This window comes from Vitis vinifera, chromosome 16 (assembly GCF_030704535.1).
Source record: "Vitis vinifera cultivar Pinot Noir 40024 chromosome 16, ASM3070453v1".
NCBI classification, from domain to species: Eukaryota; Viridiplantae; Streptophyta; class Magnoliopsida; order Vitales; family Vitaceae; genus Vitis; species Vitis vinifera.
In genome coordinates, this window is record NC_081820.1 from 22,640,078 (window position 1) to 22,661,318 (window position 21,241).

Here is a 21,241-nt window from a genome sequence, read left to right on the forward strand (position 1 = left end):
AATCCTAATATGCAAATATTCAATTATTCTTTTTTTATATTAAAAATTGAATAATTTGTCATGCCTAAGAAGCTATAAAATTTTATTTTACTAAAAAAAGAGAAGAAATATATTTATTATCATATTTAAATCCTTAAAGCTACCAAAAATTATTTTCCTATTTCTAAAAAAAGAAATAAAAATTTCAGACTTCATTATAATTTTCAAGAAGAATGATATTCAATCGATAAAAAAATAATTTTAAATTATTTTATATTATTTTTGAGGATAAATGAATCAAAATATCATCTATTTGTAAGTAATATTTAATTTCTACTAAAATTATTTTTTATTTTATTTTTACCTTCATAAAAATTATCAAAATATTAGAATAAAAGAGGAAATAAATGAGATGTCCATACCAAACAACTCTTTTAGATTTTTAAAAATGATTTTCAAATAAATAAAAAGAATAAAGTTATTATCTATACCATTGCTCACCTATTATAACCAATCAAATCTTCTTTAAAATGTTACATAATAATTCCAAAAGTTCTATATATTAATTTGTTATTATATATATATATATATATATATATATTATTAAAAAAAAATTAAAATAAAAAATTATACTAAACATAACTTACAAAAATATCAAAAATATTTGTTGAATAAAAAAATAGGTCTTGGCAAATGAAAGTGCTATATCCTGGGGTAGTCAACTTCCTTTTGAAAACTGGCATTTGGGTTCTGTTATGGCTTATGAGAACTGGTTGTAAATAGAAAGATGTGGTGGTTTGGAAGGAATGGGGCATCTGGGTTCTCAGCTTCATCCACAGCAGTGGAAGTTACTCATGGAATTGATGGGACTGGCCTCACTGCCATTGTTACAGGTTTTTCTCAATCTTATCCCTATCAAAAGGAAGATAAAAAAGAAAGTGGGTATTGTTTGATTTTCAGTTTTGAAAGAAAAGAAAAAAAGGGATATCATTTAATTCTCAATTTTCAATTCATTATTGTGAGTGTGGTAGATTATTCAGTCATTTCGTTATATAATTACTGAGATATTCAGTGAGGACACTGGCATCACATTCACTCAGTTAAACATGCCCAGGAACTCTTCTGAATTTGGTTTTTGTGGGCTAAATGGATCAATTCTTAGGATTTTCCTAGATGCCAATAGCTGATGTGCAGTTGGCTGGGTTGGTAATGAAGCCTGATTCTGATTTGGGAAGCTTCCATTTGGGATATGAGATGGGATTTTGGGTCAGTTCAAGCAGTTCATGTTAGGATGCTTGGGTTCCCTCTCCACATACTCCCTGAATATTTTTGGCTGTGGGCCTGTGGGTACTTCTTATTCAAGCATGTTGATTTTCTGCATACTATAAAATACCAGTGACTTCAGAGAGTACACAATTGGCAAATTTTGTAAATCAGGAAGGAGCAGAACGTTGTTAGGAAAATTCCAATAGGCCGCTGACAGAGCCTTGTTCTATTTATCTGCTTCATATGAAACTGGGAAGAGCACTGTAGAATTAGTATTTTGCCTGGGAAAAATTTCCGGTTACTTTGTTAAAAAAAAATGGAATTCCAAGGCTTTGAACATCTTAGACCTCCATCTTTTCCTTTACAGTTTTGCGAAATTGAGTCACTGTTTAATGATGTTGTGTTTGATCTAAAAACATGGCCACCATCTATCTATGAATAAGTGAATAGTGAGAGTGCTTGCTATTAATAGAAAAATTCATTTGTACGATGAGGGATTAAACTGGCCTAGTATTATGTCCTGGACTGGGTTAAATTTTTCCAGCAGCAAATGGTGAAGCTCATTTTTTTTGCAATGTTTCTTTTCTTTTGCCCTTTTCATTTTGAATGCATTCGATACATTTACTGGCTTTTTTTGCCTTGTGTCTTTCTAACTGTTATTGTAGGAGCATCGAGTGGTATTGGCACTGAAACTGCACGGGTTCTTGCATTGCGTGGTGTCCATGTAGTTATGGCAGTTAGGAATATGGCTGCTGGTAGGGAGGTCAAAGAAGCAATAGCTAAGGAGATCCCTACAGCAAAAATTGATGCTATGGAGTTGGACCTTAGTTCAATGGCATCAGTAAGGAAATTTGCATCAGAATTCAGTTCCTCGGGTCTTCCTCTCAACCTCCTCATGTAAGATTGCTATGAAATAGGACTTGGGATGATAGATGCCTTTTTGGTCTGTGCGTTCATATTCAAGACATGTGTGATTTCCTTAAGCACACACCCGATAACTGCACTGTTTATTTTGAGCCTATCACAAGCTTGTGACTCTTATTAACTGATATATTAAATGAAGGGTTCTAGCACCTTAAATTTGAAAGAAGCTAAACACATTGCATGCAAGCATTTCTTTTACCATTTGAATGGGGCATTAGCCTTCACTTGACCATTGCAACAATGCATAGAAGGTCATTCCACTTATAACTTATATTCCTAGGTTTGATGTTACATATTACCTTTATTAAGGGATTCATTTGGTACCTTTTCAGTTTCAACTTTCAAGTAACTGTACATAACTTACTACCACTATTGTCTGTTGACAAGTTTAGTGGGGTCTGAGATTGATGTTTCTCAATCTTGGATTGTTAAGAATTGAGGTTGGTGCTCTAGGATTTCTTAGACTAGTGAATGACCTTTAACCACAAATTATTGAACTGAGTTCAGTCTTCTAAAGAGTTGCTTTTACTTCTCTGAGATCAATCTTCTATATATAGATATTTCCTTGTGTGTTTTGCATGTATATGTCTGTGTACAGATAGCTCTTGAGCCTGCTTAGATTAGTTGCTTTACATTTAGTGCATTTTTCTGAAGCATAAATACTGAAAATTGCATGAAAACCAAATATATATGAAGTTTTCTTTGTTGTTAGTAACAATGCAGGACTCATGGCGACACCATTCATGCTTTCCAAAGACAACATAGAACTACAGTTTGCAACAAACCACATAGGTATGATAATTGTTCTTTCTGATGTTTAGTGAAGAAAAAAGATGTTCATGGGGGTGATAGCTTTAGATCGAATAGAGAAGCCAAAACTTATTGGAAGTTTTGACTATCATTTGATAATTCTTTTTCACTTGTTAAAGTTTCAAATTTTCAATTGTAGCATTCTGCTTCTTTCATGGTTCTTCATAACGATTTCAGAATAAGAAATTATGAGAAGATGAAAGAATATGATCTCTCGTTTTCATTCTCTTTTCCCTTTTTTTCCTTAGGAAAAAGAAATTTCTTGTTAAAGTGTTATGCTGTCATTTCATACAACCACTGTGGAGTGCAAGAATAGACTAAGGGCTCTTTTATCCTTTTTCAGGTCATTTTCTTTTGACAAATCTATTGTTAGAGACCATGAAAAAGACAGCACGTGAAAGTAACAAAGAAGGAAGGATTGTAAATGTCTCATCAAGACGTCACCGCTTCTCATATCATGAAGGAATTCGTTTTGACATGATCAATGATCAATCAGGGTAACATCATTTAGACATGATAGGGAATTGCATTTCATTCTACTAAGGAGATAGTGATATTTCTTTTGTCTATATTGAACTCACTTTTGAGTGTGTTTGTCATCGGTGATCCAATACCTTAATTCATAAAAGTTAAGCATTAGGGAAAATAATGTCAAAAAGCTATAAGCTACTCCTGCCTGCTATGGCATATATTTCTTTAGAAATTACCAAGATTTAATCCCCTCACAAGTTTTCCAAAATTTTAACATATGTCATACTGTCTCAATTTGAGAGGATGTTCCCACCGAGATTTCTAAAGATCAGGTCAACAATATCTCTACATAATTCTTACCTGGTTTTATGTGAATATCTTTCCATATTATTTTGTAATTATTTTTTTTCATTTATTTTCTTTCACTCGATTGTACAAATGTTGTTTACAACTAAGTAGACAATTGTATATAAATATCATATAGAGTATGATTAAAATATTTAGTCATTCCATTATTCTCTTATCTTTCCTTTTGTTTATGTGGCATCATAGTGTCTTCTCCAACAAGACTAAACATGCTGGTCTTGTTTTCCTAACTTCTTCCAAACCCAAACTCATATCCATAAACCCTACCTTCTCTACCAATCCTAGGGCATCTTGTAACCAACTAATATCCATTAATGTAGCCACCCAAGCTGCATTAAAACTCACTACTTTCAACCACACATCTTGGAGACCACAGTTCAACACTCTCCTCTCTCGTTATAATCTTTCTGGTAATATTGATATAGCTTGATGTTCTCCCACCATAAGTAAAAATGGAAAAGAAGCTCTCAGCCCCAACTATCTTCTTTGGAAGACAACATTAGTTGCTTCTCAAATGTCATATTGGCCCACTGTTTCAAAGGGAATCACTCCCTTCATTGACTCAATGAAGACCTCCCTTGCTGCGTTGTCAAAACTCACCACCATGTATGTTCAGCCCTCTCATAGCCATGTTCTTCAGATACAAGAGAACCTTACTCTTCTCTCTCGAGGAACAGAATACATCACTGAATACATGCAGGGTGCTAAATATGCCTAGGGTACAATGAAAATATTGAGTCATTCCATAATTCTCTTGTCTCTCCCTTTTTTATAGTCTCAAAATGAGAAGGTCCAAATATATATATTTTATGGGTAAACATAGAAGAGAATATATTAATTAGAAAAAGAAAGCCCAGATGGCAACCCAAGGCATACAGGAAGTATACAACAGGTGCTAAAAGGCTAAAAAGAGCAAAACAGGAGGGAAAACAGAAAACCTCACCCGCCCTCACCTAGATCCCAACCAATCAAAAAAGTCGATTAAAGATAAAGGGACAACATCTATATACAACTTTGTCCAAGACCATAAACTACACACAAAAGAATACTTCAACCTATGTACTAAAAACTCTTCATTGATGAACGCTATCCTATTTCTTTCCTTCCACACCACCCAAAAAAGGCATAAAGGAGCCAACTTCCAAGCTTTTTTGCACTTCTTGCCCACAAAGGACCCAAACGAACCAAGGAGAGTCTCCCTAACCGAGCAAGGGAGAACCCAAGTCACCCCAAAGAGAGTGAATAATAACTCCCACAAAACTCTAGTCTTCGTGTAGTGGATTAAGATGTGATTAGTAGACTCCTCTTCAGCTGACAAAAGAAACATTTATTAGCAAGGGTCTAGTTCCTCCTTTTGAGTTGATCCAAAGTTAAAACTTTCCCCCACGAGGCTTCCCAAGCAAAAAAAACCCACTTTAAAAGGAACATAAGGACTCCAAATTATTCTTCTTGGAAACCGGGTTGTAGTTCCCGGCTCCACAGCACTATAAAGAGACTTAACTATGAAAAACCCACTTTTTGTCTTTTTCCAAATCACCCTATCCTCCACTTCTGCACTAACTCTCTTTCCTTGAATTGTCATGAGCAACCGCTCCACCAAGACTACCTCCCAATCATTGAAAGCCCTAGAAAAACAAGGACTCCAACTCCCCCCCTCAATCAAAGGGTCCCAAACCTCTGCCACTCACTCCTCTTTTGAAACCGTCAAAGCAAACAAAGAAGGGAAAGAGTTGCACAAAGCCTCATCTGCACACCAAGAGTCCAACCAAAATCTGATACTTCTACCATTACCCACGGAAAACACAATGTAGTTGCTCAACCGAGAACCTTCCTTTCTAATCTCCTTCCACAACCCCACACCAAATCCCTCTCTACTTTCCTAGGTATACCACCACCCTTCTTCCACTCCATACTTCCTTCTAATAACTTGTTTCCAAAGAGCTTCCTTTTCTACCATAAAGCACCAACTCCATTTACCCAAAAGAGCTCTATTAAGGGTAGAGAGGCATTTTACACCCAATCCCCCCTTACTTTTATCCGAGCATACAACCGCTCACTTGACAAGATGAGTCTTCCTCTCCAAAGCCCTCCCACCGCAAAGGAAATCCCTTTGGATTTGCTCAAGTCTCAATCTAACCGATCTAGGTATACGCAAAATTGACATGTAGTAAATAGGCATGTTAGACAAAGTGCTTCGAATGAGAGTGAGTCTTCCTCCTTTAGATATATATTGAGAAGGTCCAAATATAAAACATGATTGTTTCTATTTTTCCTAATTTATGGTGTTTAGTCTTTTTCTCAAATAGTATTCATCAAATAAGAGAAACTCAGCTTTGTTTTAATTTGTTTACGAACTTTACAGGTACAATAGGCTTAGTGCATATGGCCAGTCAAAGCTTGCTAACGTTTTGCATGCTAACGAACTATCAAGACGTCTAAAGGTACACCATAGATGGTATTCTATTGCACATCGATCATGTGTTTGTTAGAATATCCTTTGTTGAATTTTTGTTTGCACAAGAAAATCGATTGGACTTAGCTGAGTGGATGTTGCCCACATTTGCATCATTAAAAAACATTAATAATAATGCCCAACAGCGGTTTGTCCATAGCAGTTTTTGGTAGTTGTGTTAGGTATGATTTGCTGAGAAATTGATGATAGCTTCTCTAAACAGGATGATGGAGCGAATATAACCGCAAATTCACTTCACCCAGGAGCAATAGCCACCAACCTTTTCCGCCATGTCCCCCTAGTTGGAGGTAATTCCTTTTTTGTATTTTTTTTTTCCTAGTTAACCTTAGGATAGAGGAATTATCCAGATTGCTTCAATCGTGCCAACCATCAATAATGAACTCTGTCATGTCGATCATGCATCCTGTCTTTAAGTTACACAACTCTCTCTCTCTCTCTCTCTCTCTCTCTCTCTCTCCTCCTCCTCCCCGGAAAATTAGCATCATATCATGTGTTTGAAGAAAGTTTCTTGGATTTTTCAAATTTATGGTCATGTTCTTTGGGTTTGACGCAGGTTTCATTGACATTTTTGGTAAATATGTGGTTAAAAATGTGCAGCAGGTAATTTCTACATCTACTATTTGTTTCTGTTTCTTCAACATCCTGTCTCTGTCTCAGTGTCTCCCAGCCCCACAGAAAATGAAAAAGGAAAACCAATCCAAAACCAATCTCGCGAAAATCATAATGTCATACATTGGTTTGATCCCCCAGACTCTTGCTTCTATCTTTGCTTATTCATTCAATTGGATTTGATTGTAGGGGGCAGCAACAACATGCTATGTGGCATTGCATCCTGAGGTTAAGGGGACAACCGGCGAATACTTTGCAGACAGTAACATAGCCAAGGGAAGTTCACAAGCAAATGATCCAGAGTTGGCAAAGAAACTGTGGGATTTTAGCTTGAGTTTGATCAAATGATAGATGCTCTATAGTAAACACTGTTGTTAGAGAATCTTTTGTCCTGCAAATTGTTTGGATTACAAAATCTCATTCCACAAGGATGCTGATTCTAATCTGAAAAAATAGGCCTTGAAATTAGATTTCTTCAATTTACTGAAGTGGTAATGTACATACAACAAATCAGGTGGCAGGGTATTTCATGATAAGTTACACCTGAGACTGAGAGCTGTCATAAGCCCTGCAACCAGGTGAATTTGACTCCGCCCGAGCCTAAACCCGGACCCATACCCAACTCCTGTACATCAGTTTCAGACCCCCAAAAAATAGTCTAAAAGCTAGAGACCGTTCCGGACTTCCTTTTTTCTTCTATTTGATGATCTGACATACAGTTCTTTTTTTTTTTTTTCACTACAATATTGAAGGAACTGCAACCCATTTTGATCATCAGAAGCCACCTCTCTCGCTTGGAAAAATCAAATTTTCATACCTCAGATCAGTGGAGTGTCAGATGAATAGATTTTAGGGCACTCAATTTTGTACAATTCGATGCAGCATCATATACCTTAAACTACTGCAACACAGCAACTTCTTTATTTGCTAGGAGGCAAGATTCCACTGAATAGATGGCTGCTGCTTGACACCCATCAGGAGAAAATCACTTCCATTAAATAGCCTGGCTCACTCTTGATGTGAAGAACTTAAAACACCATAACCATGGACACAAGAATCCATGATCGGCGGTAAGTCTTCCACCACATCTTCTTCCAAAAGTCCAACTTATTCCACAGTTTCAACTTTGGATCCTTATTGCAAACTATTTGACGAATAAATTGATCCTGTAGAACCAGAAAACAATCTGTCAAACAGAAGAGCTTGATTTGGATGGTAGGTGGGTTTCCAAACAACGTATGAAGTTAGATTCCAGTGTTCCGGCTGGGCAACATAGAGGAGGGACTAAGATCCAGAGATGGATTCATCTTCACTTGATCCCTTAAGAGCTGCCGAGAGACGCGATCAGCTAAGACTGACTGCCCATCATACAATTCTACATGAGCAGTCCTCCCAAACTGCTTTCCAAGAGCATCACTTTCTGGGAATATGTGAGACCCTAGCTGCATCCCTCGAAAGATGTCGGCATTTGGATCATGATAGGAGGGGCCGTTGGAATAGGGATTGTTTAGGGGCTTAGAAACGTTTCCAAATCCCTCTTGCAGGTAAACTGATGGTTTTAGATGAGGAAATGGAATGGCACCACTGCCACCTGTCAAAGGCGTGGATGGGCCAGAAGTGGTACGAGGACTGGATATAGGAGAAGGAGACATTCTTCCATTCAGGTGTTGAGGTGACCTTGAATGCAAAAGAGGGCTCCCAATAGGAGAGACAGGACATGATATATTCCTCGCAATATGAGGATCACTGTAGATTAAGAGAAATAAATCAGACCAAAAGGCTCATCATTGTAATCCTTGTTATTAATTTATTACCGATGCAATGCTTGAGGGAGAGAGAGAAAGAGAGATACCTTGAATGGGAACCAGTTTTTAAAACTCTAAACGAATGAACTGCAAGTCTTTCTGAATCCAAGGATGAAAGATTTTTAGCATGTCCGATTCCCTGGAAGAGCATATATAAGCCACAACAATGGTTAAAATATGTTATACACAAGTATATAACATAGGCCATCATAGATTTGTAAAAACTCAAAATGCCTTCATTAATATCCTTGCAAGTTCAATTTCAAGGAATTTTTGTCTTATTCCAAACTTAAGGTTGCTCAAGTACAAACAAGTAAAACTTCAAAAGAACCCAAGATATGAATATAACCTTCCATTATAAGGTTTGAGATACTCAAGGTCACTGAAATATATTCTTCCACCATTCAAATGTAGAGAGAGCACTTTTAACATCAGAACCAAAGCTAAAAAAGAAAGCAAAAAATCTGTATCACAAAAACAAACAGTGTCCATGTGATAGCCTGATGTCTAATGCAACTGATTAACAAAGTTATTCACACACAAAGATGTACAAAAATCAGGCTATGAAACAATGTGCTAATTTCTATACTCACACTACAAGGATTATGCTAATCTCCATATAGATCATTTAAATTTGGAAAATGAATAGGCGACTAGAAATGTATTCTATTGTCAAAATAAACAGAAGCAGTTTATGGTTGTTTAGGCAACTTGGTATCATGGCATGCCAAAAATTTAACCATAGCAGATATAAAAATGATAATAAGAACAGATAAAATACCAGAGATTTCACTCCATTGGTAACTCCAGGAGGTGGATCTGAAGTTTCAGGGGACAAAATAGGTCTTTCCAGAGGTGCAGCATTTTTCACGAAAGGATGCTCCAAGAGCTGAGCAGCTGTTGGACGATGTAGTGGATTTCGTTGCAAGCACTGCCTTACAAAATCCTTACCTTCATCTGAAAGGTGATCAGGAATTGCTGGGAGGTCCTTACTATTCCCAATCTTGAACATTGCAGCAACCTTTAGACCAGAACATGTGAACATCACATAATTAGAAGAAAGAACAAAGAAACATCAAATAACCTGCACGATTGGAATGTAAGAATTCTACCTTAGATTTCTAGATCATATACATAAGCAGAACCTCAACTTTAATGACCTTTGATAAAATTCAAATTTAAAGAGATATCAAAATTTTCAATCTATTTATCCATATTACTGACCCCTTCAAACTGACTCCAGGGTGGTTTTGTTGTGGCCATTTCCAAAACTGTGCACCCTAGACTCCAAATATCCACAGCAAGGTTGCAACCATTTGAATTCCTTATAACCTGAGCGAACAACTGAACAGAGAAGTAAGAAATACTATCAAAAGCTTGTCATAAATGAAGAGATAAGGTTATGGCAAGAAAAAACATTCTGACCTCAGGTGCCATCCAGTATGGGCTTCCCTTGAATGATAAAGGACATGACTGCCCAGTGATCTGCATGACATGTAATGAAATATGTCAGGTAAGCTGGATTTTAACATGAACATCATGACTAAGGTCAAGCATAGGTTGATATTCGATACACAAGAAACTACCGAGGAACTCCCTAATCTCAAAAAATTGTGGCAGATTATTCATACATGTGACTTATTTAATCCCACAATTTTATAGTTTTTAAACCCCTAAAATATGCTAACAAGTTTACAAGTTAAAAACGAGTACCAGAAAGGTAGATGTTGACATTAAGAATTAAAATCAGTATTCTGACTTGGAATGTCACTTGCGGGCAAAAGGAATATTTCTCTTTCAAAACATGATGTGCCCATTTAACAATCATTCCATTTACCAACTTCAAAACCCATTGCTTGATGCTTGTTTTGTTTGAGGACATTTCAAATAAAAAGTATATGCCTACAAACTTACATGCTTTGCCATTCCAAAATCTGCTAACTTGACTCGACCACTTGGGTCTACAAGTATATTTGCCCCTTTAATATCCCTGTACAGGAAATATGGTTTGTGAGAAAAAAGGTGAACAAAGTTTGAAATAAAGCAAATAATAGAAAAATCAATAAAAAGCAGCTACACTTCAGATTGTTGGATCAACAATTGGTAACTTGATTCACCTATGGACAGTATTTTTAGCATGCAAATAGGCGAGCCCTGACAAGATTTGTTGGGTATAGCTACGAATTGCTAGTTCACCAAGTTGGCCATATTCTTGAAGAAGTTTATAGATGGAGCCACCAGATACATACTCCAAGTATATATAAAGTTTGTCACCAACCTGTTCATGGAATAATTGGGAGGTTATATCAGTACAAAAGACGATAACCAAAAGTGCCAACTGAAACATAATATTGCACATGATGCAACAATATTGCAAAGTAATTTACTTACATATTCAGATGTCAAGTAACCAAGAATTAGTTCCCAGAAGTTTCAGAGATTTGTCTATCCAACAATTACGTACATAAAATATATCACTTTCATGAGTTAGGACACTTTAAATATGGAAGGTTTTCCAAGTGTCAATACCTCGCAATGAATTTACAAGCGTTCCATGATGATGTTAAGATAATGAAAAACATGTTACGCAAAATATCACACAGTAAGTTTAACCATGGCCACATCCATCAAATGAACAATTAATGTAATAAAGAACATGCCAAATACAAAACAGTAAACTAAACAACGGCCACAATCATAAAATGATTAAAATGAACTGGAAGACAAGAGCTGACCGTTTCAGATCCATAATACTGCACAATGTTTGGATGGCATAAGCGGCTAAGCAGAACAATTTCCTGCCAAAGCACTGAGAGTAAGAACTTCCCTCAAACTATGTAAAACACCAAAACAGGAAGTAAATGGAGAGAGATTCTCATTTGAAAAGACAAACAACAGAAAATGTGTAGAAAAGCAACAAACTGCATCCTTTTGTGAAATGGAACCTCTGTAATTCTGCTGAATGGAAACAACTTACTTGCCCCAACTGTTTTGCACTTTCCTTTGACTTTGCATCATCTGAAAATAGTGTCACCTCCTTCATTGCACACATTTCACCACTTTCACTAAACCAGTACAAAATATAAAATCAGATATGCACAAATCCAGTAAAAGATCAACATTTAAAAACATGGAGTCGCAAATCAATTGCTTAGATATCATAAGAAATTGCCCATTTGCATGAGAATCAAGAAAAGTAACAACATCAGTCTTACTGACTCAATCAACTCACCAGGTTAAAATTGGATGTAGAAATTATACCCAAGAAACTGTATATAGTATAATATAAGAAATATAACAAAAGAAAATGAAGTAGAGAATTTACTCTTTTAGGTGATACCTGTTAAAGCCAACATAAACATGTCCAAATGTGCCTCTTCCCAGCAACTTTCCCTTTTTCCAGCGAGAGCCTGGGCTTGTTGGAGCCTCTGCTCTTCCTGGACTGCGTGGGACAGAGGGAGATGCTGCTGGTGAATTTGAATGAGAGAAAGGTGAAGAAGAAGAAACTGCTACAGGAGGAAGGGGCAACCGGTGGCTTTGTTGTTTCCCCTCATCTGGCCAGCTTGTCTGGGATTCAGAGGCTGCTCCTCCAGCTCTGGGATGAAGAGGTGTGACTGCACCACTATGAATTCTGGAGCTGGGACCAGGGCTTGTCATTCTGGGACTAGGTATAGGAGAATACTCCGGGCTGCCCCTGCTGGGTTGCCAAAACAACTGTCCTGACATATCTCCTCCCATTGAATTGTGCCCAGAATTCTGACCTGAACCTGGACTGGAGCATTGGCCAGATCCAAGTAAAGTAACATCTGAATAAGGTTTCCCAGCCCAGAAAGCAGAGTTCAAACCTTGGTCAGTGCCAAATGCTCTCAATGGACTTCTTGAAGGACTTGACATTGAGCTGTCTGGAGCACTGCCGAAAGCACCATGATAAGGGACCTGTAAATTTGGTACATGGCTGCTTAAAGGCCTCCGTTTAGGTGATGTAGGGGAAATATGATTACTAAACAAAAGATTAGCTGGTTTTTGTGCCTCCCTTGCGTTTACATGAGCAACAGGTGACTGATCCTTGAGCATTACACTTCAGAAAAAATGAGCAAATTTGTTAGGTATGAGAAGTAATCACAAGTAAACCACATAAACCATATTTTTACTCAGGAACGGATCAATACTGGAAACACCACAGTATTTTTCTTTTTATTAGGGAAATGCCATGGTATTTGATAAGTTCACATGAAAGCTCACCTAGAAAATATGCTTGCAGCAGTTCTAGTCCCATTATCATAGTCAGTTGCCTGGGGACTACGATGATGTGAGTCAGCTGCATCTTCACTATCAGTGGAACCTTCGCTATAAACTGAAGCAACAAAATCACCATCTAAATCTGTAGGATCGGGTCTGCCCCCAATGCATCTGGGTCTTGGGAGAGGAAGAAAGGATGACTTGGAGCCTTTTTCCAGTCTTTGTTTTGTTGATATACTGATTCCAGAATCAGTACGACCCACACTTGCAGGGTGCCGACCAGGAAGTGGAAGTGGTTGGGCATTAGGCCTTTCAACAAAACTTTGACATCTTGACACTAGTTTGGAAGGTGATGGTGATCTTGATTCTGCTCGGGATTGAGATCCCTTCTCTGATATTGTATCACTGCACCGTCTATGAGACCCTCCTGATCTATTGCTCACCTTACCTTCAGATGGAATCTTAAATTTTCGATGTAATGTGTCGATGAAACTTTCCTTGTTTGTTTTCTTCTTTGCTTCTTTGGATGATGATTTTCCCCACCATGAAGGCATATTGTTTATTCTAAAAATTTAAACAAATTGAGGGCAAGTTTCTTCTGAAGTAAATCCACTCTCGAATATCCAAATGTATTATATAGCAGTTGTACATGAAGTAAAAACCAGATATGGAACTAAATACAGCTCAAGACAGAGAGAGCTTCAATTCTTTGGCCCTACAGTGGATTCACCACACGAGCTTCTACCAGATTTAAAATGCTAGACAAAGGTTGAGTGTGCTTCAGATGAAGGAACCAAATAAAAACCTGTCAAAGAAGCTGGCTTCTTAGTTTTTCCTGAACAAGTTGATATAGCAAATTTAATGATCACCAAAACAATGCTGACTGTGTATTTTATGAACATGATATCAATAAAAAAAATCAGCATATACATAAATGATAAACATTTATGTAAATGATACCACCAAAAGACTAGCATATGCTCCTGACATACATGAACAGGCGTTATTAAGATCCACAAATGCTCTATTTCATGAAATTTCACATTGCTTATTATCAAATTGCTTAATGTGTCATATTTTACAGCTCCATTATTTTTTTCATATAAAATACTATATTCACAAATGCAGAGAGAACAAAATGACATGTTATTATCCATTTCTTTGTATTGTCATCTACCCACCTTAACAACTAGAGAAGTGCCCTGAAGTGTAAAATGCAGGTATTATACTGAAGCTTTCTGTTCCCAGTTGGATAAACTGTAATCACTTTCTCTTGCTCTGAATTTTGCTTTCCTTCCAACCGTTTTCCAATCATCCATCCCATAGAAGTTTCAAAGTTTGTCTTTGAAAGAGAAACTAAAGGTATTCATCCACCCTCCTCTATCAGTTTTCCCTTCTTGGATTGGAGAAGAGAATTATTTCAACAAAGACCCACCTCCTCACTGCCACTATTTTATCTTTCAATGGCCACAGTGGACACCGAGATTGCCACATACCACAAAAACTTCCAGGAACAGCTCAAGCAAGTTCTTAAAACTTTTGCCAACCTTCATCACAGAGAATAGGTATTTCACGATTTTCATGCATTGTTCACCTCAGATTTGGGCCAGTATGTTTTTTATGTGCACTGTTTGGTTTTCATTTTTCTACCTTTATTTTTGTGTATGTGTGGGTTGAGGGGCAGATGGTGGCAGAAGGGAGTATTTTCATGAAGTTTAAGACAACAACAAGAATCTTACCTAGCAAAAAGAAAAGGATCCTTTTTCAGTAAATCTCTCACTTATGTCCATGTGTCTAGCCAAAAGCATATTGACTTTCATAATTCCTGATTCACATTTCTGATATTTCTTTTACAACACAAACAGCCATTTTCGATATTTCTAAGCAAGGATTTTGAAAAGCATGGCTTAGGTTTATTTTGGGAGGAATGCTTTTTTTGTTTTATAGGCAAACAAAGGATATATTAAACAGCTCCTAACAAAAAGGGGCACACCCCATATACACAGGTGGTATACAAAAGACAAAATAAAGCAAAGCAAAATGCAACTACACAAGACCTAACAGGGTTTCTTACCAGTTGTCATGGAGAAAATCAGTTTTGGTTAGAGGTGGGTGGGATGGATGAAGTGGTGCATATCTTTAGTCAATTTTTTCAATCTTATTTTACAGAACCCCTACAAATTTTTCTTCTAAAGTTCCAGCAGACTAAGGCAAGAAGATCCACTTTTCCTTTATTTATTTGTTTTGGCTATGAAGGAGTTCAATCAACTATTATAAAAGCAAAGGAAGGAGGTTTTATTTCAGGTCTCAAGGTAGGAGGGAGAGGCAAAGAGAGACTCAAGGTGACTCATCTATCATATGCTAATGATAACATATTTTTTGTGAGGCATGCCAAGAACAATTGTTGCATTTGAATTGGACTCTCATGTGGTGTGAGGCAATCTCCAAGCTAAAAATCAATTTAGAGAAGAGTGAACTTATTCCGGTTGGAAAGGTAGATGATTTGAAGTACAAGTGTTTGAATTGGGTTGTCAGGTGGAAAGGCTTCCTTATACATATCTGGGACTTCCATTGGGCACCTCGTTCAAATTGTTGGCAATGTGGGATGTAGTGGAAGTCACACTAATTAGAAGTACTCTTTCCAACTTGTGAATCTATTACATGTCCTTGTTGGTGATTCCAAGAAGGGAAAACTTAAAGCTAGAAAAGATCCAATAAAACTTCTTTTGGGGAGGGTGGAGCTCTAGAGCAAAAGCCTCACTTGGTCAAGTGGTCAATGGTGTGTATGGTTAGGAAAGAAGGGAGTCTTGGCATGAAGGATCTTTCTATTCTCAATACCACTCTTATGACCAAGTGGAGTTTCAAAAAGAGATTCACTATGAAAGTGGGTTATTATTAGAAAATTTGAAGAAGAAGAAGGAGGTTGGTGTTTTGGGAAATAACGGAAGGTTTTTAAGTGAGACTATGGAAGACCATTAAGAGAAATTGGGAGGTTTTAAAAAGTATGGTTCACTTTATTGTGGGGGATGGGAGAGTAGGGTTTTGGTTGAATAGGTGGTGTGGTAAGTCATTGCCAAGAGAATCTTTCCCCACCTTATTCGTTGTAGTGAGCTCAAAAGATGCAGGAGAGGGAAAAGCATCATTGGAGCTCATGCTTTCTTAGACAATTACATGATTGGGAGTTAAAGATGGTAAAGGCATTTTTGCACAAACTTCTAAAGCAAATTGTGAATTGGAACACAAAGGATAGGACAACCTGCTTAGATTTTAAGAGTGGAAAGTTCTTAGTTAAAGCATTCTACTCATTTTTTTATGCTAGGGGGAGTCATTCCCAACTAGAGTTGTTTGGAACCCATGGATTCCGAAAATAGAGAGATTTTTTGCATGAGAGGATATTGACTTTGGACTTGAGGAGGAGAGGCGTGTCTTTAAGGAACAAATGTTATATGTGTAAAAGGGAAGAGGAATCATTGATCACATTCTTTTCCATTGCAAATCAACAAAAATAAAAAAATAAAATAAAATAATAACAATAATAATAATCTTTATTTAGAATAAATTATGTGATCCACTCTTTGATAAAAACTGGTGTTGTTAAGTAGGAACTAACATTACTTTGGGAAGAGGCACAAGAAAATGTGGTTGACTACCGCTTTACACCTTTTTTGGACAATTTGGTAGGAGAGAAATCTAAGAGCATTTGAATGTGTGGAAAATTTGGAACAATTGCTTAAATCATTTTTTATTTGTAATTTTTGGGTTTATGTTATGCATTGTATAGGAGAGACACCTATGCCTATGTTGGATTTTGTTGATTGATCAGGTTTGAAGTAGGCATGGCCTGTGGGAAGGTTTTGCATCTTTCCTGTTTTGTTCTTTTTGCTTGGCACCCTCTGTATACCCCTGTAGACTTTGGTGTGCCCTTATTATAAATATACCTTGTGTTTATCAAACAAACAAACAAATAAATACAAACCTAACTATCCACAATTAAAGCTAACTAAAAAAATCCAACAATGTGTAATTCCATCAAACCACTCCAATGTGGATTTAATGAAGATCTCCTTCATCTGGCAGCTCTTCCTCATTGAAAATTCTCCGATCATGCTCTTTCCACATGCAACAAAATAGGCACAAGGGGACCATGGCCAGACCTTTCTTCTCTTTTATCCAACCTCTTAAGCTTCCATCTTGAGGAGAAATTTTTCATTGAATCTAGAAACAACCACTTCAAACCAAAGATTGCCAATAAAAAATTCTATAGCTTTTTTGTCCTACCACAATGGATCAAAATGTAAATGTGATGACTTATTCATCATTATCTTTATAGAGACTGCATCTATTTATCATCTTCCCTCTATTCTACAATAAATATCATCCACATGTGTATAACTTTCTACTCAATTGGAGGCACAAAGTTCCAATGTATTCTCAATTTTAGCTTTCACTGTTACAAAAGATTCCAAATCAACAGAATATGTCATACAGTCATAAGGGAACAAAAGTTTCAACCCCGTTCTCTTTTATATTCTAATCTAAAGAAAGATTTTAAATTCAATCCACAAGAAAAAGCATCCTAGTTTCTCTCCCCTCTCCTACAGCCCCAAGCTTACAACAATAAGAGGATTTTAAGAAGGGAGAAAACCATAGTTTTAGAACCCCAAGTTAGTAAATATCAAGTTTTCAACAACCATCTTAAAATCTCCCTATAAACTCTTCTCCTGTCTCCCTCAATCTCCCAACTTTCAAAGTCTCTCAATTCCCACGTACCTTTCTAATTTCTTTTTACACACACATGCACCACCACCTCAGTGGAGGATCCCATAGCATTCTCAATAAGCAAACATGAGTCTTGATGCATCTCTTAAACAACCTCACATCTGTGCTTGTCTGGTTGCCAAGAAAATCTAGGAAAAGAATATCAAAGAAAGATATTCAACCATACCTATCAAAACAACAAAAAAGTAAAATTTTGAACCATTGTTTATTAATTATTTTGGACCCAAAGAAACCAAAAACCACCACCCAAATCAAGACTAATTAAAAGAAGAGAGCTTCTCATCCTTTGGAACCGGACCAACATGCAAAAAAAAAAAACGAGATTCAAAATTCATTTTTCTTTACTATCCACAATTTTAACTGAAATAGAGCAATGCTCAGTTCTTGAGAAAACACAGAAAAAATAGAAGAAATTATGATTGAAACTTCAGGATCTTGGTATTCCCAATCCCATCGCTATGTATGTCCATAAAATGGCAGCATTTCTTCACTACTCAAATTCAGCAATCTATTTGCCCCCTGCATGAGATATCCTATAGATCATTCCAATTAATCTCTAAACATAACAAATACAATTTCAAGTTTGAAAACAATTCTCAATAGCATAAAAGAATTCATATTTGGTTCTCTACACAAACCCCACAACCCTGCAACAAGATAAAAATATTAAAATAAAAGAAACTTTAATTTTGTACTTAAAACATTTAGCATTCGCCACTCTCCACTCTCCACTCAAATGAGACTGATACAACATTTAACTTTGACAAGGCAGACGTCCTTCATTCTTCTTCAGGCCCGACCAGCAAAAACATAAATCCAAATTAATTTTATTTCCTTTCACCCGGTTTCCTCATCAAACCAAACGGCGGGTAATACTCTGTTGCCGATAAAATGGAGGGAAAAGACAAAAACCAAGTTTTTAATAAAAAAAAATTCTAATCATAAGCGAGACAAGAAATCAAAAATCCCAACTCAACTGAAACTAACACAACCATTTAGCTCACTTGAGGTCAGTTTCATCATTTTGTAAAACAGAACATAAAGATTCAAAATTTTCTCACACTTTCTTTCATTTTCCCTGCAACCAAACAAAACCTTACGCAACTGAAAAAACTCCTGAGAACCACTACGTTTCAAAGCAGATCTACAAATCAATTAAACAAGCAAATAAATAAGTATTGATTTAGCTAAAATTATAAACTAAAAATTAAAACTTACACTGGCTGAGCACTGATTCCAGCCACAATCACCGATAAATTAGGGCAAATCGAGCGAAAACATCCAAGAATCATCGAATATTTGGAATGAACAAAAACAACCACCCTAGAAATCTGCAGTGACTCTGGCAGAAATTGAGGAGAGTGAGAAGAGGTCTGAATCGAGAGATTGCGAGGAGATCATGAGTGATTGAGGAAATGTAGAGAGAGAAAGTGAAGGAGGAGAGAGTATGTCTGAGCATGGAGTTGTCTGAGAGTTTGATTTATAATAAATAAAAAATAATAATACCAGAAATACTATTTCCAGCTTGTTTTTTTGCTTATTCCAGTTTTATTCTCTTCTATGTCGGATTCTTAATCCATTCGCCTTCAATTGGTTCGTTTTTAATCACTTCTCCCCTCATTTTGACTCCACATTTAGTCAATTTTTTCAAATTTTGAATTTTATAGTCAAATTAAATAATTTTATTATAAATTATTAATATATTTGATATAGCATTTTTTTTACTCTTCAATAATTACATCTCATCCACTACTCCATAAAAATGGTGATTGATTAATATTTTTCTTTATATATCTATATATAATTTTTTATTTTTTAAAATATTAGCTTCTATATAAAATAGAAAAAACCTTATATTAAAAATATAAATTTAATTTATATCATTAAAAATTATTTTTAAAATTTATGAAGTTTTTCTTACATTTTATATAGAATTTGTTATTACTTTTTTGTTTTAATTCTTTTGTTGTTTTAAATTAAAATTAGAAAATAATAGATATTTTTTATATAAAACATAGTAAGATTGTGTTTGTTTTTTTGCTGAATATAAAAAATCAAAATATTTAGTTTTTTTTCATTTAACTAAAAACAATCCATCAATCAATATAACTTCAAAAGTTATTCACTTAACTACGACACCTGATGCATTTCCCAAGGGCATCCTAAAGTTATTATATCTAGTACGGAATCAATTTCAAATATCTTGGTCAAAGTAGGTATATGCCAAACGTGAATACACCTAAAAGTTACTAGCAAAACACTTTGTAGAAAGACCTGATCGTAAATGAAATAGATACTACTACTTTGGTCTTTTTTAACAAAATCATCGAGTAATAAATCAATAAATCCCAAATTGAATTTGATTTTTTTAATTCAGTTAAAAAACAAATACCACCTAACTCTTATTTTTTTTTTTAAAAAAAAAAACTTATTTTATACCCTTTAAAATTACTTTCAAAATTTTAAAATTTTTTAAATATTTCAACTTATTTAAACTATTTTCTTTTTTTAAAAAAAAACCATTTATTTTCTAATTTTAAAGATAGAAAACAATTTTTAAAAATAAAAAAGGAAAAAAATTGTGTTAATTAAATGAATTTTTATTATTTATTTATTTTTTTTTTGCCCTTTTTGACTACTTGGTTGGATCCTAATACATGGAATCAAATCTGTTAAGCGAGCAGTCCATTTTTTTTGTGGTTGTCAAAGATTATCACAAGTGTACGTACTACGTAGAAAGAGAATTTATCTGGAAATAGCAAAATCAATCCTCAGTTACCTTTCCGCCCAATATTCCTGAGCAATGATTCAGTGTGAGTTCAACCGGTGAGTCATCATCATGCAAGCCCTTCCTACCCGTCCGATCATTCTCACTTCACAGTCAACCCATCATAAAATTTCACATTTTTTTTTAATTTCTATTTATCAAATTTAATTTAAAAAATTTCCAACCCATTATTTATTTATTTATTTATCATCCAGAAATATAATTTATTAATTATTATTAAAAGAAAAACAATGCATGTGATATGTAATGTAAGCTTGGAAACCGGACTTATCTTAAAAAAAAATAATTTGTAATTTGAAAATTAATCATGTCCCAATAATTATTTGTCTATTTTTGGGGAATTTTCTAATAATTTAATTTTTTTTTTGGTATTTTTATTTTATAATTATAAAAATAATTCAAGAATTTAAATAGATAGAAATTCTAAAATATTTCATTTTGACCCATAAAAATAAAATAAAAGGGTATTGGAGTTGAGTATTTTAAGGAAATAAATGGAAGGTGAAGAACATTGTCATCTAATAGCCTAAACTTTGATATACCAAAACAAAAACGTTAGGACAAAAAAGTTAGGATGATGAGAATGTAACTTTCTCATGCGTCAAGCAAAACTAAGAATTTGGCCCCTTTATGTCAATAGCGACTTTATGAAAATTAATAATTTTTATGTAATTTAAATAATTTTATTATTCAAAATATTACATCATTTGCTCCTAATCAAAAGATTAAAAA

At 35.4% G+C, this 21,241-nt stretch overlaps 2 protein-coding genes across 5 annotated transcripts; one reads left to right on the forward strand and one right to left on the reverse strand.

Annotated features, from left to right (window-relative positions):
• The first annotated feature begins 666 nt into the window (after positions 1-666).
• Positions 667-7,366, forward strand: LOC100247484 (short-chain dehydrogenase TIC 32, chloroplastic). 2 transcript variants are annotated; one of them, XM_002272206.5, is made up of 8 exons: positions 667-872; positions 1,911-2,142; positions 2,882-2,961; positions 3,323-3,476; positions 6,179-6,257; positions 6,492-6,576; positions 6,843-6,889; positions 7,088-7,366. In XM_002272206.5, exons 1-8 carry the CDS (start codon positions 767-769, stop codon positions 7,244-7,246), a joined length of 942 nt encoding a protein of 313 aa, XP_002272242.2. In that variant the 5' UTR covers positions 667-766; the 3' UTR covers positions 7,247-7,366. The 2 variants fall into 2 exon arrangements, with proteins under 2 accessions (XP_002272242.2, XP_010662701.1); XM_010664399.3 differs by lacking the exon at positions 6,843-6,889 and having other exon boundaries at positions 692-872.
• On the reverse strand, positions 7,344-19,201 carry LOC100242348 (mitogen-activated protein kinase kinase kinase YODA). Of its 3 annotated transcripts, none has more exons than XM_003634050.4 (12): positions 18,940-19,201; positions 12,946-13,747; positions 12,044-12,781; positions 11,681-11,768; positions 11,439-11,501; positions 10,821-10,981; positions 10,618-10,693; positions 10,129-10,188; positions 9,928-10,035; positions 9,485-9,724; positions 8,751-8,842; positions 7,344-8,644 (listed from the first exon to the last, which is right to left on the reverse strand). In XM_003634050.4, exons 2-12 carry the CDS (start codon positions 13,494-13,496, stop codon positions 8,143-8,145), a joined length of 2,679 nt encoding a protein of 892 aa, XP_003634098.1. In that variant the 5' UTR covers positions 13,497-13,747; positions 18,940-19,201; the 3' UTR covers positions 7,344-8,142. The 3 variants fall into 3 exon arrangements, with proteins under 3 accessions (XP_003634098.1, XP_010662702.1, XP_059589564.1); XM_010664400.3 differs by having other exon boundaries at positions 9,928-10,047; XM_059733581.1 differs by having other exon boundaries at positions 9,928-10,047; positions 12,946-13,777; positions 18,940-19,194.
• Positions 19,202-21,241: the final 2,040 nt, after the last annotated feature.

Bases quoted from the DNA above. Each gene is read 5' to 3' on its own strand.
- LOC100247484 (XM_002272206.5), top strand. From the start codon at position 767: ATGTGGTGGTTTGGAAGGAATGGGGCATCTGGGTTCTCAGCTTCATCC. The intron at 3,477-6,178 runs GTAACATCATTT...CGAACTTTACAG, and splicing joins ATGATCAATGATCAATCAGG to GTACAATAGGCTTAGTGCAT. The intron at 6,890-7,087 runs GTAATTTCTACA...ATTTGATTGTAG, and splicing joins TGGTTAAAAATGTGCAGCAG to GGGGCAGCAACAACATGCTA.
- LOC100242348 (XM_010664400.3), bottom strand. From the start codon at position 13,496: ATGCCTTCATGGTGGGGAAAATCATCATCCAAAGAAGCAAAGAAGAAA. The intron at 10,048-10,128 runs GTCAGAATGTTT...TTCTCTGTTCAG, and splicing joins CATACTGGATGGCACCTGAG to TTGTTCGCTCAGGTTATAAG. The intron at 9,725-9,927 runs GTCAGTAATATG...TCTGGTCTAAAG, and splicing joins CCTGGAGTCAGTTTGAAGGG to GTTGCTGCAATGTTCAAGAT.